At 39.9% G+C, this 25723-nt stretch overlaps 1 protein-coding gene across 1 annotated transcript in view; it reads right to left on the bottom strand.

The window, feature by feature from the left end:
• Positions 1–25723, bottom strand: part of LOC136864014 (BOS complex subunit ncln) — a 260068-nt gene that overhangs the window by 88602 nt on the left and 145743 nt on the right. Inside the window, exons 8-9 of the mRNA XM_067140513.2 lie at positions 10171–10320; positions 9924–10073 (exon numbers count right to left, since the gene is read on the bottom strand). Of these exons, the coding sequence (XP_066996614.2) occupies positions 9924–10073; positions 10171–10320 (300 nt within the window). The remainder of the gene's footprint in view (positions 1–9923; positions 10074–10170; positions 10321–25723) is intronic.

Genomic DNA, 25723 nt, shown 5'->3' with positions numbered 1-25723 from the left:
ATTCCAAGGAATTCTTGAATTATGCAGGAAATTGAAGTAGCTGCTTTCATCTTCAGTATTAATCTGCTGACGCTAATTTATGGTTTTGAACTACCGAGTATTAGCCCAATGACTTTCAAATTGATTAAGAATGGCAACTTCCGAGAAAATGAGGTCATCTCTCACAGAAGTGAATGTTTTGCTATAAATTTCAATCACATTATCATGTGCTAAAATTTGGCTTGTAGGTCAATAACATTTGATCCATCACCATCTACAGAGGGGAAAGTCCGTTACTGATTTCTTGCAAAGAAAATAAAGAAATTCCATTTTTATGTTGTTTTGTGCACATATTTTTATGTAAGCGGTGTGTTTTGAAGAAGGGTCAATACGATATTAATAATTATAATAATTATAATTAAATAATTGTCCGGTGATAATCATGTGGCAAAACGGGCAAAACCTTTATGAAATCTCTCCCAAGAACAAAATTCTTCCACCAGAAGGAATGGAATGTCGTCATTACCTACGATATATTTTAGACCATGATTCACACAATTAATGACTAGGGACCTGAAAAAATTGCATTTGCGATAAATGCAAATTTTTTAATCTTGTACTAAATCCAAGCCTACAGTAATTCTAATGTGGAATAAGATCATTTTTACGCATAAATAGAAGTGCGACAAAATGCGAATTGACCCAAAATGCAAAATTAGTATAAATATGCGATTTTGGTATGAATTCTGTGAAAATGTGCTATTTTACTGGCGAAAACAACATATTACGGCAATATCGTCAGAAATATGATGCATAAATTTTTCGACCGTTCCGATCGATGAAGAAAAATACACGATCGATTGCTGCTTGCTGACTTTAATCGATATTTACAATGGGAATAGCAAGGGGAATAATATCTGTATCGATTATTATCGAAATGTAAATAAAGTGTCACAGAAATAACGAGATAGATGCAGCATTGTTTTCCTGTTGTTCAAAACTGAAACTAGTGAAGAGTAGAAAGTTGAGCGATCGTTTAGGTTATGGGGGGCATGAAAGGGGTCAGCAATATGCAAAGGATGGTTTATATGCCACAGATTCAGCGACAGTGTTTTGCAAGTATTGTAATTGCCAAGTTGGGTGGGAAAAAAAGATAGCATTGTGAAACATGTTAAATCTGAAAAACACGTGGGTAAGCGACGCAATAACGAAAGTTCAACCCCTGCTGCTAGTACGTCTCAAAGAAAGCAATCTTCTGTGCTTACACAGATAGTTGTAAAAGACGAAAAATTTCCAGAGATAACTTCTCGAAACGCACAGTTGAATTATTTACCAAAGCAAATATACCTCTGAGAAAGCTGGAAAGCAAAGAGCTAAGAGCCTGGATTACTGAGTTTTCAAATGAAGAGCTGCCATGTGTGAGAACTGTACGTGAAGTATATTTACTGGGTAAGTTTAGATTTCATTGATCGGGTACGGTTTAAGTATTACGACATCGAAACCACGCGCAAAATTGAAGGATATTGAATTTGAGTGCGATTTCCATATCGAACTATCTTACCCGTACCCAATTGATCCAGTAATTTTAAATTATTTTGCTATAATTTGAGGTCTTTCCTTTCGAGAAGTTACATCTGACCACCAGAAAAGAACAGCAGAGGCTCTAGTGGGGAAGAACATCAACATACTCTGTGATGAAACTACAGAGAGAATTGGCCGCTGTGTTTTTATCATCATATTCCAAGTCCCAGCCGGATCGAAAAGAGAGCTGAACGTTGTTGCTGTAAACTATCTTGATGCAGGAAATGCTACAAACTGCTCTCGGGCTATTTTAGAAGCTCTGCGCAGTTATATTGTACCATATGATGCAGTTTAAGTGTTTGTTAGTGACAGTGCCCCGTACATGACCCGGTGTTATGAAACATGAAGTATGGTCATAGGGGATCATTTAATGCATGTACAGTGCTGGGCACATAAGATCAGTTTGGGTGGCAATAGTTGGGTTGCAGTGATGACAGATTTAAATCATGCGGTTGCGATGATAAAGTCTGCACTTTTGAACACAAGAAAGCGAAAATATAATATTTACAATTCTTAACATCAAAGTATGGTGCTTCAAATGAAGCAAAGCGTTTTCCTGCACTTGTCATAACCCGATGGAATAGCTGGTTTCAGGCTGTCTTCTATTTGAGTGCTTACTTTACTGATGTTACATTTTTCAAGATGTCCGACATGAAAGACATCAACAACTGTGGTATGAAGTACCTGACTGATCTGAGTGACCGAAAAGTGAATAGGCTTCACTCCCACATGGTTTTTGTCACAGATCATGCAGCTGGATTGGCTGACCTCCTTACTGAACTTGAAGAGGGTCTGTATCCTACCTCTCATCTCCTTTACCCCAAACTGCATAACCTTGACACCAGTTTTACCTTCATTTATGAGGGGAATTTTTCTGCGGCGACTAACGATGCTTTGATTAAGCTCACTCCTCTATAGCAGGCTGCATGCAGAGACACATTTGTCAAAGCTGCTCATTCTTCACAGTGCAAGTTAACCACATTGAAAGCTAAAGACACCAACCATAAGCATTTTGTGTCAATAACGATATCTGGTCTGGTTACTGTTCTCTGAAACATGCAATTCTTTTTTTTTTTTTTTTTTTTTTGCTTTACGTTGCACCGACACAGATAGGTCTTGTGGCGATGATGGTACGGGAAAGGCTAAGGAATGGGAACGAAGCGGCCATGGCCTTAAGGTACGGCCCCAGCATTTGCCTGGTGTGAAAATGGGAAACCACAGAGAACCATCTTCAGGGCTGCCGACAGTGGGATTCAAACCCACTATCTCCCGGATGCGAGCTCACAGCTGCACACTCCTAACCGCACAGCCAACTCACCCGGTGAAACATGCAATTCAAACCCAGATGAAAGAAAGTGAGAAATGTGATGTCATGCTTGCATCAACTGCAGTTCAGACAGAGTTCAGCATATTTGCTAAATACTGTCTTGATTTTTGTGGACCCCAACGTACAACATAAATAGCGAGCACATGTCTCATTACAACACAGTGGTTACAAACAGATGGTGCAATTTGAAAAAAAAAAAGCAATGCCGAAGTACTGACAATGCTTTCGATTGAACAAAGAATTTGTATTGTGTGTGAACCAAGGACAATAATTGCACTTCATAAACTTGGAATCGTTCAAATTAATAATTCCATGCGATTTTAACTTTGTAAATAGATGCTAATTTGGAAAAATAGATGCTAATTTTGAAACAAATAGATGTTAATTTTTCAGGTCCCTATTAATGACTATTTGCCATTGGGGCTTTATCTCATACTGAGCTGGGCTAATCGAATATAGTCAGCCGTTTTGGAATTTAATTTTAATGCAGACACTGAACTCTCAATTAAATTTAGAGGAATTTGGAATGTAATGTGCACTGTTCGACTGTTAGGCAGAAAAATAGTTGCTGTTTCTGTCTACGAAGTACAGCAGACCAGAAAGACAACTCACTGCATGGATGTGCCTACCCCCTTCCACCTCCCCTATCATGCCACCTGCTCAGCGCTCATACGATTCCGGCGGCCTTGATGTACTGGCGAGCGGTTTGGCAAATCAAATGCTATATTTTTCTTTAACCATTTTAAAATATACAGCAAGAAATATTTATGCTTTTAAAAACATTTTGCAAATCTACAGGCCAAGAGCTATGGTCAGAATGCTTTATGATGTCAATCGATTCAGCCATTCTCTCAAACTCTCAGTCACAAAAATCAGCCTAATGTTTTAGACGTACGTACGTACGTACATCTTCATTATACATCATTGTGCCTTCCAGCGTTCAGTCTGCAAGCCTCTGTGAATATACTCTACACCACCACAATCCTTGATTTGTAACTAGTTCTGTAGCCTCATTTAGTCCTGTACTTCTTATCTTTAAATAGTCCGACTCGTTGGCTGAATGGTCAGCGTACTGGCCTTCGGTTCAGAGGGTCCCGGGTTCGATTCCCGGCCGGGTCGGGGATTTTAACCTTCATTGGTTAATTCCAATGGCCCGGGGGCTGGGTGTTTGTGCTGTCCCCAACATCCCTGCAACTCACACACCACACATAACACTATCCTCCACCACAATAACACGCAGTTACCTACACATGGCAGATGCCGCCCACCCTCAACGGAGGGTCTGCCTTACAAGGGCTGCACTCGGCTAGAAATAGCCACACGAAATTATATTATCTTTAAATAGTTAGAAAGTGAGTCTAACCATCATCGTTTTAGTCCCCCTCTACTCATCTTACCCTCCATAACAGAGTCCATTATTCTCCTAGGTAACCTATCCTCCATTCGCCTCACAAGACCCCCATCACCAAAGCCGGTATATGCATACAGCCTCATCCATCCAATTCATTCCTACCATGGTCTTATATCCTCATTCCGAGAACCCTCCTGCCATTATTCTCAAATGTTTGTACCACCAAACATTCTCGCTACTTTCACATCTGTTACTTCTAACTCATGAATAAAATATCCTGAGTCCACCCAGCTTTCACTCCCGTAAAGCAAAGATGGTCTGAAAACAGACTGATGTAAAGATAGTTTCTTTCTTACTTCTTACAGAATACTGTTGATTGCAACTGCGAGCTCACTGTATTAGCTTTACTGCACCTTGATTCAATCTCACTTCTGACATTACCATCCTGGGAGAACTTGAATTATTTCCTTTTACTCTCTTGCAGAGCATAGGGCTTCGACAAAGCAGCGCCAGCGTATCCTATTTTGAGCCAGGCTCTTGAGTTCTCCAAAGGTCTTCCCTTCTTGTTTTGCCTCCTCCAATCACACTGCGTCTCCATGACTTCCTGGGTCTACCTCTCTTCCGTTGTCCTTGGAGGTTCCAAAACAGAACCTTTCTCTCCACTGCATCCTGCTGCTTCCGCAGTGTGTGGCCGATCCATTTCCACTTCCTCCGCTTTATTTGTATGCCAATGGGTTCTTCTTCTGTTTGTTTCCAAAGTTCTTAGTTTTAAATTACTTTTGGCCAGAAAATACGTTTAATTCTCCTTAAGCATTTTATGATACCTGTAGTTTATGAGTAATCTCTGAGGTAACTTTCCAGGTTTCACAACCATATAAAAGTACTGTTTTTACATTTGTTCGGAAAATGCAAAGTTTGGTTTTCATTGATATTTCTCTGGCCCTCCATATCAGATAGAGTTGTATGAATGCCGCATTTGCTTTGTGGATTCTCATTTTGACATCACCACACTGATGTAAACTCTTCGACTTCTTTAATGTCTTCATCACCGACTCTAAATTTCCGTTTGCTCTTCACGTTGATATTCGATGCTTTTGTTTTCTGGGCATTATCTGTTCCAGTTTAGTATCCCCACTCTGACATTCACTTCTCTTGGATTTCTTACCTACTCACATTAATTTAGTCTTGAAAAGGCTAATTTTCAAACCATACTCACTGTACCTATTTTCAAGTTCCAAGATATCAGACTGCAAGCTTTCAGCACAATCTGTCATTAAGACCAAATCCTCAGCATAGGCCAGATTGCTTACAACATTTCCATTGAACTGAATCCCTCCCTGCTGCTTAATACCTTTCATCTAATGATCCATGTAAAACATAAACAACAAAGGTGAAAGATTACAGCCCTATGTAACCCTATAAATACCTTGAAGCAAAAACTCATTCTACCATCGATTCTCACTGCAGCCCAATTGTCAACACCAATGCCTTTGATTGATTTTATTAATCTACCCTTGATCTCATAGTCTCCCAGTATGGCAAACATCTTTCCCATTGGTACTCTGTCATAAGCCTTCTCTAGATCTATTCCTCTTGTAGCATATTTCAATTACTTGGCGCTTACTGAAAATCTGATCTGGACAGCCCATCTGTGGTCTGAAACCACACTGGTTTTCATCCAATTTCCTCTCTGATCCCCCCCCGGCCTCTTCCAAGATGCCAGTGACACCTTGCCTGGTATACTGATCAATGAGATATCTTGATAGTTGTTGCAATCCTTCCTGTTCCCTTGCTTAATGACAGGTGCAATTACTGTGTTTGTCCAATCAGAAGGTATCTTAATAAAACTCCATGCTAATCTTATTCTAAGAAGCCATTTCATCCTTACTTACCAACAGAAGTCTGCTAAAGCAAGTACGGCATATAGCGAGAACTCCATTATAACGACAGCTTTTTTCTCTCCCTTGAAAAATAACTATATTAAACTGTATATTATCCTTCAGTTACAGCGAGAACCCTATCAATGATGCAACCGTTATTATGAGCGATTAGGCGTGCATAATATTTTCCATTATCATTATTTATGCACTCCAGCGATTATATTGAACGTGATCTATCATCTTTGGTATAGATTTTTTGCTATGTGCACTATGGAACACTCTTGTTGGCATTCAAACTCGAAGGCAATATCGGAGTCGATAAGCAATACTGATAGACTGGTGTTCTATAAGCACAATTCGAAATGAAAGAGAACATGTTTCCATAACAAATGCATAAATAATGTGGTTGATAGCAGTAGTTCATTCGTTAGAAATAAAGGCTCAAGTAAATGATTGCTTAGTTTTAAAACTATGTACTGAAATTAGAAAAAATGTGATACACCTTAAAATACGGCGCAGAGTGGATGACTGATTTCGGAGGTTAGTTTGTTCAGTAAAACCTTATTACGCATTTCTGCAGGGGACAAGGAAAGATAATTTGTTAAGCGAGAATACGTACTATTGAATACACAAATAAAAACTATCCAACACAAATATGTAAACACTTGATATGTTTTTTCCGACATGCATGCATTTTATGTCGTGTATGCACGGTACAGTGAAATATGGGCTATCTACCATTTCTACAGATGCGATGAGAGTATTGAAAGGTGTGCAAAAGACAAGAGAACAAACATGAAAACCCTTCCACTGGGGCTTATTAAATAAAAAGTGTATTAATAGGTGTGTAAAACACCTGACAACAAATATAAAAACGTTTGCAGTGGGGCCCCATAGAAGTATCAGTGCATTATTGCAGATCATACACTTTCTTAAAGAAATGTCAGCTGAAGCCTTATATTTCGGACCAGTGGTTAAAATTTTTGTTTTCTGGTCACACTCTTCGACCATGAATCTGGAGGTTAAACTTGGCCATGTGCGAGAGAACTGACTTTGACAGTCATCTTGAATGTGACAACACTTCGATAGACTAGAGTTGAAACTCAAAGGTGCAAGTTTCCACATAAGCGCCACAGTTGAAAGATGCGAATGCCTGTCCACTTCCTGGATTTTGTCTTCATTAGTAAGCGATTTCCCGACTTTTTCAGAATCTATAACGGGGCTACCACAAGACAAATACCCACCACGCTAGTCAACTTCACACGATTATGTTCCTCATCTTTATGTAGCCTATCACGCAACAAATATTCGCTACCATTCAATGTGTCACTCAACACAGAATAAACTTCTAACTTCAGAATAGATTGCAAAATACAAACACAAACAGGCTTACTGGGTTATTCAGCAATATCAATGAAAACCGGAAAGCAAAACTGAACTTTCCCGAGGCTAATGGCTTGCTTCCCGAAGCTATAATTTATTCTCTAAGGTTCTGGAATTCAAGGCCATTTCCAGTTTTTGCGTAACTTTCCCTGACCTGGCTCCTGTCAAAAATTACGTGTTGGAAATCACGTTCCCTTCACAAGAAATGACGAAGAACAATTTCAGGGCTGTGAAAAAAATGTGATTGCACTGAGCAGTAATAATTAAAATTTGTGACGCGATAAGTTAGGCATGTTTAAATAGATTAAATAAGACATGAATCGGGACTTCTAATTTACAACGTGCTAAGCGAGAAATCGTCTAAATGTGGAACGCACTACGAGGTTTCACTGTATTTTTTCGTGTTTGGTCAAATTTCAGAAAGGTTATTCCCAAGTAATTTATAGCGAAGGTTATCATTACTCTATTGGTGTTTGAAATATGTTTTCATGATTCATATGAGGTTAAGTTGGGTTAGCCGACTCTGCTTGAATAAGAAAACTGAAATGTTTGCCACAGAAGCCACTGGAGTGATACTACTACAATTTTTCAGAATGAAACTGAACATACGCGTTCACATCTCGGAATTAGAAAAATAATTTACAAGTAAGCCCTAGTATGGAAATCTACGAAAAGGTTATCATTACTCTATTGGTGCTTGCGAAAACACAAGTTTAGAAGAAATGGATTGTTGTTACAGACCGATTTTAATGTGTGTGGGTTTTCCACCCAATTTTTACAAATATCAGATATAACAACAATCCGCTACAGCGAGTAAATTTTTCGCCATTATGAATTCTTGCTATATCGGACTTCTACTATATATTTCACCATTTCAGGTCATATTTCATCTATTCCTGATGCTTCACGACAATGGAGTTTATTTACCACCCTTGCCACTTCATCAAGCGTAACTTCACTAACATCATTGTCCTCCTCCCCATAAGCTTGGTTGTTCGCTACATCATGAGGAAGATTGCCTTTTATGTTGAAGATTTAAAAATATTCCTTCCAGCTGTCCAGCGATTCCCTGGGATCTATTATGAGTTCAAGTGAATTACCCAAAACACTTTTCATTTAATTTTTCTCTCCCCTCCTAAGATTCTGTATTAATATCCAGAAACGTTTCCTTGCCACCTGACCTAGCATTGCCAGGTTATTACCAAAATCTTCCCACGCATCCTTTTTTGGATTCAACAACTATTTGTTTCACCATCTTTCTTTCATCTATGTACAATTCCCTGTCTGCATCAGTCCTTGTTTGGAGCCATTTCTGACAACTTCTTTTTACGTTTACAAGCTGCTCTCATTTCATCATTCCACCAACATGTTCAATTTTTCCCATCTTTATACACAGTTGTTCCTAGGCATGCCCTTGCTGTTTCTAATGCAGCATTCCTGTATGCCACCTGTTCTCTTTCTATATCCTGAACCTGCTTACTGTCCACTGTCTGGAACACTTAATAATAATAATAATAATAATAATAATAATAATAATAATAATAATAATAATAATAATAATAATAATAATAATAATGTCATTTGTTTTACGTCCCACTAACTACTCTTTCACGGTTTTCGGAGAAGCCGAGGTGCCAGAATTTAGTCCCGCAGGAGTTATTTTACGTGCCAGTAAATCTACCGACACGAGGCTGACGTATTTGAGCACCTTCAAATACCACCGGACTGAGCCAGGATCGAACCTGCCAAGTTGGGGTCAGAAGGCCAGCGCCTTAACCGTCTGAGCCACTCGGCCCGGCAGGAACATTTCACAAATCAAATCCAAGTAGGTCTAATTTCCTCATCCTGGAGATTTTCTATACTTAGTCGTCTGCAGATGGATTTCACTTCCTCTATCCTAAGCCTAGAGATACTTAGTTCATTATAGATCAGATGGTGGTCTGCATCACTGAAAAATCCCCAGAAAACCTGCACAATTCCTAAAAGATTTCCTGAATTTAATGTCGATTGAGATATAGTTTATTATGGATCTAGTGCCCCTACCCTCCTATGTGTAGTGGTGAATACTCTTATGCTTGAAGAATGTATTCATAAGTGATTAACCCAACTAGCACAGAAGTCCAGCAAACGCTTCCCATTCCTATTAGCTTCCATATCATCCCCACATTTACCAATCACCCTTTGGTATCCTTCAGTTCTATTTCCTTCTCTCGCAGTGAAATCTCCTATTACCACTATCCTATCCTTGCTGTTGACCCTGACTACAATATCACTCAATGCTTCATAAGACTTGACATCTTCATCTTCATCTGCACCCTTACATGGTGAATACGCCGAGACAATTCTGGTCCTAATTCCTCCAGCTGCCAAATATCCATACATTACAGAACTCTTAATCTTACCTCAAATACAATTTACTTACCAAATTTTCTGAAAAGATGCTGCCCAGGGATAGATTGAAAATATGCCTAGCTAAAGCCTCTGCTATAATTTGTGTTCTCTGAACAATATCATTTGGTTCGAGAGTATCAAGGGTATCCATAATGGAAGTCCGAATAGGATTCTTGTGAGACTAGAAAAGAACAAAAGAAGCAAATTTAAGATTTTATAGAAATAGTTCCATTAAAAAATCCTCAACTGTCAGTAAAGAAAACAAGAAAATACGTTACCTTCAATGCTGAAATCGTGAAGGCAGGAAGACGGCGAATACTGTAACGTTCATGTTCCCAAGCAAGCACTTCATCTGCTAAATTTATCTTCTTATGGACTGCTTGAACAGTTATATTTGGATGTAATGTTTCAGCTACTGACTTCAGTTCCTGCAGAATAAATTTGAAAACTTCACTTACAACAGTATTTGATTACATTCAATATATAGAGGCTTCATCAACATGTTAACTACATTTGTAAACCAGGGCATTTGAGAGTTCCAGTTCCTGAAGAACTCTGAAAGGAACAAACTGTTTATCACCACATTTACACTTTTATGAAAGAGAAGTACAGCACAAAGAAGGTGAAATCGATACTGTCTGAAGAACTACACAGTCTACTATCCCTCTCTGGAACAAAACAATTGCCAACATGAAGATGTGGAGCATCATTGCTTGGTCATTCCTATATCGCTCGTTCATGGACAAAAATTTTAAAATTACCATGATATTGCCACTTTTAACATAAAATTACAAGGGCTGATGATATAATTTTTTAAAATGTTTATTATTATTATTATTATTATTATTTGTTTTACGTCGCACCGACAAATAGATCTTATGGTGACAATGGGATGGAAAAGGCCTAGGAGTGGGAAGGAAGTGGCTATGGCCTTAATTAAGGTACAGCCCCAGCATTTGCTTGGTGTGAAAATGGGGAAACCATCTTCAGGGCTGCCAAAAGTGGGGTTCGAACCCACTATCTCCTGGATGCAAGCTTAAGGCTGCGCGCCACTAACCGCACGGCCAACTCGCCCAGTTTTCAACGCTAACATCCATTACATAGTGATAAAGAATAAACAATGTATGAAACCGACTTCAATACCAATTTTGATGATGGACAAGTTATCTCACTGGAAAGCTTATGACTTACTTTGGTCACCCATTCTCCAAAGCACTCTAATGAGGTAACAATGTGCTGATTTTTATGGCAAACAAGTTAACTTACTGTAAAGTTTTTGACCTATTTTGACCACCCATCTTCAATAGGACTCCAAAGAGGTGACTACTTTACCATCAAAATCAATAGAGAAATCATTACCATTCAAAAATACATTTCTTTGGGTGATGTTTGTGTATCAATATATGTGTATAACTATAACTTTTTACAAGTTAACCTAAAATGTTTCACTTGCTCTTGGGTGGATTACTATATTCCTGCTGCAATAGCCCAGACACTGAAAACTAGACAGAAGTATTCTCCTTTATGGCTACAGATTGCTGCAGTTCAGATAATCGCACAGTGATTCTAGATGGTGATTTTTGTCCTATTTAGGGGATTAGGACATCATAATCATCTGTCTTATGTATCAGTAAAACCTCGTTAATTCAATGTCATTGGGATGCAAAAATTGAACTTCGAATTATGTGATTTCGAGTTAACGGCCAACTCGTAATTCAGAAATGTCAACCTTTGCCGCATCTAAAAATATTCTAAGACCTGGTACTGCATGCAGTTAACCTTGATTCACAGTTTAAACTTATCAAATGCCATGGAAAAAAGCTATTTCCATAATGTATCCAACAAGGTGTATTTACATTATTCAAATAATGCACTTGGATAATTCACTGACAAAAACCTCACGCAACAAAAGAAAAAGAAAGTATGATTCGAAGATGAAGAGAAATCTATGCTAGCTCCCCTGTGTAAGTGCTTTATTCACTGGATTAATGTACTGTACGCATTTTAGCCCTGTACTTGCACGGAAAGTACCCGATGCCCTTAAAACATTGTGGCTTATCGAACTTTCCTATGACGAGAGGAGAAAGTCTCTCGCTTCCGTGTGCATTGCAACACTGTACAATGCTCCCATCCCTACACGATTTCCTGGCTGGCACTTCTCTCCTTTAAAACCATAAGTCTGTTTGGTCTCGGCAATGAAAAAAACAATACAGTTTCATCGCCATCGAAAATATTGTTTGGTGCATACAAATTGATGGTATGAGCCACGCTTTTTTGCCAACTGTCGGCATCACCAGTGTTCACGGATTTTGCTTCTCCGCACACTGCCTGCTACATGATATTGTGGCGTTCCTTAAAGCGCTGAATACAAAAGAATTACGATTTCACTCGAACTTAACAAATATGAAGCATACTGTAGATATACAGAAGTTAGTGAAAGTGCGGAAAGCCACCCCAGCACATTCCAGAAGACGCGTTCTATCACAACGTGGATACATTTTGAATTTAAATTACTCTGTAAAATAATAATTTTTTTCTTCCTGCATTTCGGTCATGGGACAGACATTGTTCTTCGAATTACGGATTATCAGTATTTCGAATTAAATAATTTAAATAACGTGCAAAACTGTACCTCATGTTTCCCGGAACAAGAGCTTTTTCAAATTAGACGCAATTTTGAATTATCGAGGTTCTACTGTAGTTAGATACATATATGAGAAGCAGTGTTATTGTGATGCATGAAATGGAGTGTACATTTGTACATGTGGCTAGGGTTATGATGTAACTGGTCATGGCAACAACAACAACAACAACAACAACAACAACAAGGAATCATCTCGGCCTATGGTTGGAAAAGGATGGGAAATTAAACCTACCAGTACCTGACCTAAAAAGTAGGATTGGAAGTGGTGCAATATGGGTCAAGCAGCAAGCAGAGAGTTTATGGAGTCTTGGTTGTAGGCGGCTCCACATCGTTCATAAATAAACCAGCCCTCGTGGATAATAAGATTTATTTACACCACACACAGTTTTAGTATACCTTTGCATGTGAGGAGATAGGTTACACTGATTACACCAACAAGACACAAACAGGCGTGATGCTCATGCTCACTCCACGCAGCCGAATGACGCTAGTTTAGCAAGCTATACCCTAATGCAATGTTGCATCGTGCACAAGGGTGCGTTCTGTATGTGGGGCGAGTTCATTCTTCCTGATGCCGCCACATCACCCCCCCACGGAGAAGGAAAGTTCAAAAATCGAATGGACGGGCAAAGCGAACTCTGCGTCCTGATCGTGTTGTGTACTTTCTGGGTGGTGATGACGCATCAGGTAAGTCAGGTGTAAAAGAAGTGCTAGGTTGACTGGATGAAATGGGGGTAGCAGATGTGTCAGGTGTGTTGGTGCGGGTAGGAACAGCAAGGTTTGTTTCTATGTATGCAGGTTTAACACGGTCTGTACTCACTACTACTTCCTTGTTTCCGATCATTAGCGTCAAAGTCTTCTCATTATGGCTGACTACAGGGTAAGGACCAGAGTATGGGGGTTGCAAGGGGGGCTTCACATGATCAACTCTCAGGAAAACATGGGAGGCAGTTGCCAAGTCTTTGAAGACGAATATTTTCTCTTGACTATGGCGGGAGGCAGGAACAGGTCTTAGTTCGGCCATTACCTTCCTTAGGTGATTTACAAAATCCGCAGGGTTAAGTGGAGTAGGAGAACTGGGCGAAGAAGTAACCATTTCCCCAGGGAGGCGTAGAGGCTCCCCAAAAACTAGTTCGGCGGGGGAAGCTTTCAGATCTTCCTTTAGAACCGCACGCATGCCAAGTAACACTAGGGGTAAGGCTTTTATCCACGTTGCACTATGACACATCAGGGAAGCTTTTAGCTGTCTATGAAGACGCTCCACCATACCGTTAGCGGATGGGTGGTAGCTGGTTGTACGGATTTTTGTTGTACCAAATTGTGTCATAAGTCTGCGAAAGAGTGTAGACTCGAATTGTCTTCCTTGGTCAGTAGTTATACGAGTTGGGAGACCGAATCGGGAGATCCAACCACTTATTAGCGTATCGGCTGTTTCTTCAGCAGTGATGCTGCGCATCGGCCATGCCTCTGGCCAGCGAGTAAATCTGTCAACAGCAGTGAGGATATAATTATAGCCTTCGCAGACAGGCAGTGGACCAACAATATCCAAGTGAATGTGGCTGAAACGGCCTGTGGGTGCTCCGAAATTCCCCAAAGGAGATATATTATGCCTCGTCACTTTATTGCGTTGACACGACAAACAAGCACGAGTCTAGGCACGAGTGTCTTTCTGAATAGATGGCCAAACAAATCTATCTGAGACTAGACGAGAGGTGGCTCGAATACCTGGGTGGCTTAAGTTATGGAGCTTGTCGAAGAACTTGCGTCGAAAAGGAAGTGTCAGGAACGGACGAGGTTTTCCTGTTGATGTATCGCATACAATGGTAGTCGTGGTGCCCGGAAGGGTTACTTTTTCTAATGTCAGCGACATACCACCATGCAATAAGGCTTTGAGTTCGTCATCGTCCGCTTGGGATCGAGCTAGCGCAGCGTAGTCATCTTCTAGTGAGATGGCTTCAACACGAGACATTGTATCGGCGACAACGTTATCTGCTCCCTTTATATGGTGAATATCAGTTGTGAACTGGGATATGAAGGACAGCTGATTTAGTTGGGCTGGGGGTAGTTTTTCTCTGCGTTGAGAAAATGCATAAAGCAGAGGCTTGTGGTCCGTATATATGGTGCAGTGTTGTACTTCCAGTATATAGCGGAAATGCTGGACAGCCTCGTACACAGCTAACAGTTCCCTGTAATAGGCCGGCCACATTGTTTGACGCGCTGAAAGCTTCTTACTGAAAAATGCTAGGGGCTGCCAATGGTGTCCAACTTTCTGCTGCAAACACGCTCCAACTTGAGTATTTGATGCATCGGTAAAGAGACCTAGAGGCGCATCTGGTAATGGATGAGCGAGTTGAGTGGTTTGCGCTAGGCTTTCTTTGCATTCGTGGAAAGCACGTTGCAATTCTGGAGTCCAGGGGACAGGTTTAGAACCCTTAAGCTTAGAATTGGCTAGGACGTTCACCAACGGCGCCTGCAATTCAGCCGCATGTGGTAGGAAACGTCTGTAGAAGTTGACCATGCCCAGGAACCGGCGGAGGCCCTGGACAGTCTTCGGTAGAGGGTATTCCAAGAGAGACTGGATTCTCTCTGGTGGAGGTTTTGTACCATCCTTTGAGAGCCGATAGCCCAAGAAGGTTACCTCACTCGCACCTAATACGCACTTGGATGGATTTATGACTACACCGTAATCAGCTAATCTCTGGAAAAGTATGCGGAGATGGTGCATATGCTCTTCAGCATCCCGTGAGAACACCAGGATATCGTCGATATACGGGAAACAGAAGTTTAAATCTCTAGTGACCTCATCCATGAAACGCTGGAAAGTTTGTCCAGCATTTCGTAACCCAAACGACATATAGGGAAATTCAAACAGCCCAAAAGGGGTTGTTATGGCTGTTTTGCAAATGTCACTGGGGTGAATTGGAATCTGTTGGTAGGCCTTGATAAGGTCAAATGTACTGAAAATGGTTGACCCAGCAATGTTATGGCAAAAATCTCCTATGTGTCGTACCGGGTAGCGGTCGGGTATTGTTCTTGCGTTCAATGCCCGGTAATCGCCACATGGACGCCATGAGTTGTCCCGCTTAGGTGCAAGGTGCAAGGGTGAGGACCAGGGACTATTAGAAGGTCTCGCTGTACCACACCTTACCATGTCCTCGAATTCTTTCTTCGCTATCTGCAATTTTTGGGGTCCTAGACGACGAGGTCGACAAGAGAATGGTGGGCCTTCGGTTGCCCTAATGTGATGTACAGTATTGTGTTTAATATCACGTTGGATCCCAGGTGGGCAAGTAATGGACTGAAACTCAGCGAGCAACATGCTGAAAGGTGAGTCGGTGGATACTGCAGCAATCTTTACGCTGGCCTGTTCGATAGAAGCTACAGATGCCTTAACGTGTAGGCCGGTGGTGCCGTCGAGGAGGCATCTGTTACGGCAGTCAGGAAGTAAGTTATAGTAAGCCAGAAAATCAGAACCAATGATGGCTGTGCTAACATCAGCAATGACAAATTGCCAACGAAAGTCACGACGTAAACCAAGGTTGAGGTTCATGGAAAGGCTACCATATGTCCTGATTGTACTACCGTTTGCAGCGCTCAGCTCATACCCAGAAGCTTTGCAAGTGCTTCCCAGAAGCTTACGCGGGAAACAGCAAAGGTCAGATCCGGTGTCAATCAGAAATTTTGCTTTGGTATTCTGATCAAAAATAAATAGACGGCGGCCCGATGTAGAACAGACAGTTGCCGTCTTCACTGGCTGTTCGTTCCGTTTTCCGCCTGCCAGGAACAGGGACTAGTACATTTTACAGCTTTATCTTGGAACTTTTTGTGGTACCAACAAAGCCGGCTCTGTGGAGTAGGGGAACGGTCACGGCTTTTAGATCTCCTTTTACTGTGACTCCTGCCTCAGGGCTGGTTACGGGCCAGGGCATCGACTTTACGTGTCAATTCCTCCATCTGGGCAGCTAAAGTACTCGGCGCAGCTGTAGCATGTACGGCCAAGTGGCTATATGGTGGTGTGACAGTAGGTGAAAGTTCCAAGATCTTGTCTGCAAGCTCTGCTATATCAGCTAGAGGCATTAACTGGGCCGCTAATATAGCCTGCAAGTGCTGGGGTAGTCGACGCATGAAAAGTTGTTTTAATATACTTTCGTCATGAAGTGAGCTACCGGCTAATGACTTTAAGTGACGTAAAAATTGTGATGGTTTCCTATCGCCGAGTTCTTCGTCACCAAGAAGTTGGCGAACTCGTTGCTCTTCGGATACGGAAAGACGACGGACTAGTTCAGATTTTAGTTTTTCGTAACGTCCTGTGGTAGGAGGGTTAATGACAATGTCTTCTACCTCGGCTATGACCTTGGTGCCAAGCTGTGAAATTACATTATCAAATTTAGTCTGGTCGGCCGTGATGCCTGCGAGCCTGAATTGAGTCTCAACCTGGGCGAACCAAACAGTTGGTCTGTCATACCAAAGCGGTGGTAGCTTTGCAGAGATTTTGGCAACTTGGCCAACATTGCTAGATGTAGCATTGGTACCAGTAGACTCATGCTCCTGGAGCCGGGCTAGTAATGCTTCGTTCTGCTCTTGCAAAGGCTTCGTCAAAGCAATAAGTTGTTGGAGTTGGTTCTGCAAGTTGTTATTTTGTTCCTCCAAAGCTTTTAATCGATCCTCCGCCATAATCAAGATGGGTACAGAACACAAGGGCAAGGAGAAAAAGAATTCTGAAAATACCGGACAAGGTGACAAAGAAGTAGTCAGAGGTACGATGTGTAGTTGTGTGTGTAAGTGAATGAAGATGTGAGGATGAGCAACACAAGCACAAATTTACAAATGGTTTGAAACAATCTTATAGGTTAGCTGGAAACTAAATATTATGCAGGTAGGCCTAGCATATGATAAGAGATTCACAAACATATAAACTGTAAGCGAACAAAATAATCTTGCAGATGTTACACACTGATTTTGGTTATAAATGAAAATATTAAGCATAAACCGTGGGTTCCAATGTCCATTTTAAGTCTTGAGGAATGTCCATATAATGCAACTGTATGTTATACCTGTAATGTAACAACTTACAAACCACTAAAAGGCACGATTACGATTTATATATATATATAGTACAACAATTCAAGCAGTTGTAATGCATGAGAAGTAGGTTATTTTAAAGTAATTTTACTTGTTTGAACAGCAAATAGGGTAGGCCTATGTTGTGGAGTAGTCTGTATCTTAGGCCTTAATTAGCAAAAAGAGAAAGAAAATTGCACAGAAGATTGCTGGATTACGTACATCAATTTAACACCAAGATTGTAACTATGGTTAGAAAGCTAGGTACTGTCCACTGTAGGCCTATACATTTCTTTGTGATGTTCGTACAACTTCACAACGAATTTATGTTGTGAATAATTTGCAATATTCCGGAACAAGTAAAACGTAGGTTATATACATACAAGTTTTTAGATGATATGTTGCGTTCTTGAAGAGTAGCAGATGCGGCGTAACAGAGAGAAGTGGCATAAAGTTGCCGCGTGCGGACTGAAGCGATGAGTATCACCGACGACCGTTAGGATTCTGTCGACTGTTTTTGTCGTTTGTCGAATTGGTTTCATACTCAGAAGACGTGCTAGTTCCAATGAAGTAAACAGTCTAATGCCTCTTTGAAATAAAGTGTGGTAACATACCGTGACCTGTGGTGAAGCACGAGGTCCAAGATAGGTTATGGTATGAGCGTGTTCTCCATACTCGGGGTCACCATTTATGGAGTCTTGGTTGTAGGCGGCTCCACATCGTTCATAAATAAACCAGCCCTCATGGATAATAAGATTTATTTACACCACACACAGTTTTAGTACACCTTTGCATGTGAGGAGATAGGTTACACTGATTACACCAACATGACACAAACAGGCGTGATGCTCATGCTCACTCCACGCAGCCGAATGACGCTAGTTTAGCAAGCTATACCCTAATGCAATGTTGCATCGTGCACAAGGGTGCGTTCTGTATGTGGGGCGAGTTCATTCTTCCTGATGCCGCCACAAGTTCTTAATTTGATACAGCCTTCATCTAGAGTTCAAGCAAAAGATTATGCCCTAAATTTTAATTTTCAAGTGCAGAGTTTTCTGTTTCAGAATATAAACCATCACTTTTTTCATCTAAAAATGTGCAAGATTCAAGGAAATAATTCAAGTGGAGAAGCAAGGTATGGAAGGTTAAAGGTGTGACATCACTCTTTGGTTTACTTCTGTTAGGGATTATTTCAATATAATATATTAATTAAATGATATTACAGTCTTGGGACTAGTTTCAGCCACTTAGTGGCCATCTTCAGCCAAATAAAAATTACAGATTATGTGATAACTAAAACATATGTATACCAGACAAAGATAACGTTGAATTATAACATTAAAATACATATAATAAAAAAAATTATGGTTATTCTTCTTGTCATAATATGATTTCTTCAATTTCACTTAGGACCTCAGGCAAAGAAGCAAATCAGGAAATAATGGCCAGAATTAGGATGCATAAACATACTGAAAAGAAATTAAAAACGGAAAAATTATTTATAAGACTTGAGGCATTATAATTAATAAATAAACTTGAAATCTGATGGTGTACGTCTTCGTATATCTGCATAATATATTGGGACTTTTCGTATGTGTTGTTCGACCATATGCACGGCACATTTTATACTTCTATGTTGGTAACATACTGAATTCAACTGCCCGAAATGTGTACGTTAACGCCATCTGTGCGCGCGCAGTGGAACTTGTGGCGAGTTTGAACGCTGACAGACAGATAGCGCGTGACTCGCTAGACTGCTGTGTGTGCTGGGCGCTTTAGGAATGGCTGTCTGGTAATAATAATAATTGTATGGCCTCAGCTACCGTGTGGAGACATTTCGATTTGATGCCATCTGGCTGTTTGCTCATCAATTTCGACGTTCCGTTTTACTCTAGGTCCGCTAGATGGCAGACAGAGTAAACCGGATCTCTCTTGGCCGTCTATGGCTGAGATTTAATTAATTTTGTCAGGTAAATACCAAATGCATCACCAGATATCTTTTACATGCTGACATCGTACGACATGGAGTGTCGAATGGACTTTTTTCCGCCCTTCAAAAATCTGACTACCTCTGCCAGGTTTGAACCCGCTATCTTGGGATCCGGAGGCTGACACTCTACCACGGATCCACAGAGGCAAAGGGAATTGAGCCAACGGCACGTGGTGTTCCCAAGCGGTCACCCATCCAAGTATTTGGTATTTGAATTCACTGGAGAATGACGCTCATAACTGGCCCTCTGATGCCAGCTGGAGTATTAAACATGCCTAGTTCAGGCATTGGGTGAAAGGCATTCTGTATCCCTTTCAGGGATTGTGAATTGTAAATAATATGTATAGCATTAGTGTATAAGATGAATATAGTGTCGTATTAGTTTTGAAATGTAGTGTTTGCCTTGTGAATGATAGTGATTGTTCGGTTGCTTAATTCATTATGGATTATTTGGTAATGTAGTTTTCTTCATTTATGTGTGCGGCTCGTTGTTTGGTGTTCATATTTTTGCGAAGCGTAATTTATGTTCGTTCATTTTCGTCATGTGGACTTGTATTTTGGATTCGTCGTATGTGCATTGTGATGTCCAATGACCTTTTGGTGTGTTTTGGTCATTTCCCATTTTATTTTTCATATTATTTATTTTATTTCTGCAAAATTTGTGTGTGTGCTTCTCGTGACATTTCCTTCATGCTGGTCTTTTCATTTGATTTATTGCTGCCCGTGCTTGTAAATTCTGCTGGTGTTTTACGTTAAATTTTATTGTGACATCTTGTTCTATTTAATTTCATTACATTAATACGGGTTAGTTTCTCTCCTGTAACTGTACATTTTGAATTGTGCACCGAGCATTCTTTTGTCAATACTCATTTTCCAAACATTAATATTATTATTATTATTATTATTAAAAGTAATTCAAGGTAGATGGTTATATTTTGGTCTATTTGGTGGTTTTAAAGTTCAGCATTATTCATTTTACGTGTAGTGTTTCCGTAGAATGTAAGGACATTGTTAATGGAGGCTTTAATAACGTTTGTGTCGTCATTCTTGCATTGTTGTGTCGCCTTATCACCTCGAACCGTGTCTGGTCTGCCATTGTTGTTTATCTGCTCTTATCTTTTCCTGGTCGTTATGTAACTGTTGCATTGTTGTTATTATTATGATTATTATCTTATCGCGTGTGGAGTCTGCCTCTGGATGCCGTTGTGTACGGATCTCTATTGTTGTTGCTCTCTTAGGAGCGTGTATTTGAGTATGTGATTACTAACATTTTGTATTACCTGACCGGTTCTGTCTTGAAGTGTACGGCATATGAATGATAATTTCTCGTTTCTTTCTGTTTGTGGTTTAATATTGATGGTGTTTAATTTTACTAAGCAGTACGGTTCTATTTTTGGGGTATGCTAATGCGACTGATATTTTCCGTCAAGATTTGTCTTTGTGAATTGATTTGATGCGACGCGAATTTGCATTTTTCTTCTGCTATGCGTTCGGTGCGGGGAACCCTCCATTAACAATGGTTCTTAGAAAATTTATTTATTTTTAAATGTAGATAGCATGTAATATGGTTCATTGTAGGTCTATTCAAGGAGCTCCTCTCTTAGTTAGGTCGCTAGGGTTAGTATTTCGTTTTTAAAAAATTTATATTTTCTTAAATTTTGTACTATTTACCCAAATTATTTATTTATTTAAATTAAGAGATAGTATATTTTTCTGTTAAAAACCTCGCCTTAGGATTTATAAATTATTTATTCTAATTTTTTTTTTTGCTAGTTGCTTTACGTCGCACCAACACAGATAGGTCTTATGGCGACGATGTGACAGGGAAGGGCTAGGAGTGGGAAGGAAGCGGCCGTGGCTTTAATTAAGGTACAGCCCCAGCATTTACCTGGTGTGAAAATGGGAAACCATGGAAAACCATTTTCAGGACTGCCGACAGTGGGGTTCGAACGTACTATCTCCCGAATACTGGATACTGGCCGCACTTAAGCGACTGCAGCTATCGAGCTCGGTATTCTATTTTAAAAAGCACTATATTTAACCAAATTTCTCTTCCTTTTTTTTTTTTTTTCAAAAATAAACAATTATAACATAGGTATGATTTATGTATTTATTTTTATTCACTTGAAACATAAAATATTTCTTCTAACTAGATAAAATTGATTTATTTCACCTACTCATTTGCTGCTAAAGATGTAAAAGTTTGTATTGGAATTTTTGAATTAATTATAGTATAGTTGTTTTTGGAAAAGGGTGTATACATTTTTCTTGTAGATGCTTGTTCTTGTTCCCTTGTTGATCCCACCCCTTTTAGTTCCTTGGGAAATGGGTCCCTTGTGTTCAATATTCACTCTTCCACATTAATTTTAAATTTATTCTTGTGTTTTTGGTGGCATTGTATTTTGTTGCTTCCTTGTTGTGATACACTTAACCATGGTGTCACTAGCCGGACACCATTTTGATATCACTTGTGTGAGGGGGCGTGTCAGACTCACCTCTAATGTCTGATGTAGAACAAGCACTGACTTTCTGGAGGAAGCAGGCAGCCGGGTAAACAAAGTGGCTGAAACTAGTCCCAAGACTGATGTAATATTTACTTGATATATTGTATTGAAAAGGTGGACCCTCCTGTCAATTTATTTCTTATAATTGCACTTCAAAACGGAACAAAAATGACATTTATAGCTTATAATTCTGTTAGGAAGTTGAACGAACCTAACTCGCTCACTCTTTAACAATGAAAAATCCTCCCACTGACTGAATCAAATGAAGAGTACATAGCTGGACTCTTTAGAGTGAAGTAATACTCACTGGTCTGTTGGTAATGGAAATGAACAAGTAACAAACCATACATAAGGAGTCATCAATTTGTTAATTTTGCGGAAAGGGGGTGGGTTTGGTTTTATGCAGTGTGTGACAGTTTAAACATATGCAGAAACTGCTGCTCATCTGCATTTGATGAATTTTCTTAAATGATGGCTTCCATGTGCCATAAACGAAGCGAGTTTGAAGTCTACAGTTGAAGCTTTCCTGAAACACTAACTCCTGCATTACTTTATTCACAGAGTTCTGTGTACCACCATTAACACAACATTCGTATAACTTATATTAACCTCTTGTAGGCCTACTCTGTTGTTAAACATAACACAAACACATTTTTTTCCTGTTGTTACTGATCCTAAAGAAATAGGTTGCTCAGAATCACCTAGAACCCTTTGAAAGGTCTGAACATGTTTCAAATTTACCCAGTATATACAGGTTGATCATCAACATGTTTGCATGTTGCTATTTGCTATTTTCTTTATGTCGCACCGACCTAGATAGGTCTTATGGCGACGATGGGAAAGGAAAGGCCTAGGAGTTGGAAGGAAGCGGCCGTAGCCTTAATTAAGGTACAGCTCCTGGTGTGCAAATGGAAAACCAAGGAAAACCATCTTCAGGGCTGCCGACAGTGGGATTCGAACCCACTGTCTCCCGGATGCAAGGTCACAGTCGCGCGCCTCTAACCGCACGGCCAACTCACCCGGTTGTTTGCATGTTTCGTTCATCTGTTTGGTATGAGCTTCTTAAATAGTTTACAGTCTGCAGACAATATAATATAGAGATACAAATGAATGGTGAAAAATATCTGTAAACAGTAGTAATACAGTCGAACCTTGATATCTCGAACCTCCATCACTCAAATTTTCAGTATCTCGGAATAATTTCAATTTACCTGCTGTCTGTTCCATTCTTCATGTGTACTCATTTCTCTATTACATTTCTCTATTACTCTAAATTCGATTACACGAATTTTTCCATTTCTTGAAGTAAACGCTTCCTCCATAGAAGCTAAAAATATTCTGTAACTCAAATTTTGTATAATATTAACTGTGCAATACAGCATTTAAGGTGTCTGTGTTATTGTTCCTTAACGTACCAGTACTACAGTATATCTTCCTATCAGACTTCGGTATGTTTACATAGCAGCTTATCTGTCCACCCCAAGTGCATTGACCATAGGCATTTGGAGCTGTCTGAACCCTCTCCTGGATTGTCACTAGACCAGGCGTTACGTACACCGACTATTCTTCGATCCTACATATACAATCAGTCGAATATAAATATTTTTACAGCAATAACTGCTGTTGAAACCCACGTGGAAGAAAAAATCCTGGAGGTATATTCAAACGAAATATTTCTACTGCTGTATGTACCAAAAGAGAAATGCTGTAAAAGAGTTGCACAGAATGGAGAAACTAACATGTAACCCTGGTCCATTTGCAATGTGCAGTACTGATGATATTTCTAAAAATTACTCAACTACTGGTAAGTCAATTACATCTTTTGAAGGATTAAGCCCTTACGAGAATCAAATGCTAGACTGTTGTTTAAGAACGTAAAAACTATTTTCAATCAATTTAATGACATTCATAGTTTAGAATTTTTATTTCAAAATCTCTCATATCTAATATAGCACAAGCTAATAAATATGAAAACTACCACACCATTAAATTAATATATTGCATATGTAAAATTTTCACATTGATTATTTAGACAAAAACTGAAAGTCAATTTGAAGATTAGCTGAAAGTAGAATCTTGTTTTAGGAAAAAATTTAGTAAAATTCAAAATAATACTGATTCCATATCTGACAGTAGAAGACCTAGTAAAGTAAAAGCAGGCCCAAATATACAGCAATTATGGATAGGGTAAAGCCATTTGGTCTATGCTACTATATTTGCCCTAATTTTTACTTGCGCATAATTTTCGAACCCCCAAATCTGATTAATGATTATTAGGACTTTTATTCTGCTTGCACCATTTTCGCTGTCTCAAACTGTACTTAGAGTGTTGCTAGGCAATGAAGTCACCCTCCGACATCACCACCAGCCATAGTCTAGTTAGTCTAGTCTGACCTTGAGCGAAACTGCATTCCACTGCACTTTATGAAAAGTAGTTCTATTTTAGAGTAGGCTTGTGAAAGGCTTAGAGGCAGTTACCACATATGCATGCTGTAATTCATTCTGTGTAGTAGTGTGTTTAAGCTTTCGTAACTAGGTAGCACACAGTAGTTAAGTGTCTTTTTGCGTGCTAAGTACCGCAATGCAGTTCATCAGCTGTCATGGGGAAGTATAATAACTATACAGTTCAATATAAACTAAAGTAATAAACTACACAGAGGAGAATAGCGACCGCACTGTAGGGCAAAAATTTTCCATCTCAGAGGTACATGGACGCTACTGGAGGAAGCAGAAAGAGGCTCCATATAATGCTAAAAAAAGTATACGATCCTTCAGAGGTCTAAAGCATGAATAATGTCCCATGAGAGATAATGAGCTCTCACTGTACTTTGAAGGATTAAGAACAAATGGAATTGGGGTATTGCATGAAATACTTTAAATTTGTGCACGTGAAACTGCAACACAGAGAAATGTAGCCTACCAAGAGCAAATGTTAAAGCAAGCTGTGGCTGGGTCTGCAGATGGATGAGGAGAAATTATGTTGTATTGCAAAGGAGAACATAAATGAAAATCCACAGCCTGTTTCCAGTCATATGACTGGGTCAGGAATGGAATGAATGAAAGAAGCCCCATCTAGCGGCAAGGATAGGGACTGTGCCAGCTGCCAAAGTCTGTTGCACTTCTCTGAGGCAAAGATTAATGGCTGACAGATGAAATGAAATGATATTGTATTGGAGTGTATTGCCGGAATGAAAGATGACAGGGGAAAACCAGAGTACCTGCAGAAAAACCTCCCACATCCACTTTGTCCAGCACAAATCCCATATGAAGTGACCGGAAACTGAACCATGGAAGCCATCAGTAAGAGGCCGGCGCACTGCCGCCTAGGCCACATAGACACTTGCAAAGAAGAATACCTGTGTCTTAAAAGCTGTCTAGTGATCACAGGGAAAGAGATATTGAATTTCATCGCTACGTAATTAGGCTGCAGCAACACCATTTGTATTTATCGTCACAAATTGGCAATGCACACCAGGTGTATTTTGACATGCCAAGGAATACAACTTTGCAAGAGAAAGGAACTTCAAATGGATTAATCAAGACATCAGACGCAGAAGAATAGTGATGCACTGTCACACTTGCAAATAACTGCAGGTGGAAGAGAACCTCCACCGTATGTCATCTTCATGGGA

Source organism: Anabrus simplex, chromosome 2 (genome assembly GCF_040414725.1).
Source record: "Anabrus simplex isolate iqAnaSimp1 chromosome 2, ASM4041472v1, whole genome shotgun sequence".
In the NCBI taxonomy this organism is placed as follows: Eukaryota; Metazoa; Arthropoda; class Insecta; order Orthoptera; family Tettigoniidae; genus Anabrus; species Anabrus simplex.
The sequence above is the reverse complement of the archived record's forward strand: the minus strand, read 5'-3'. Positions and strand labels throughout refer to the sequence as shown.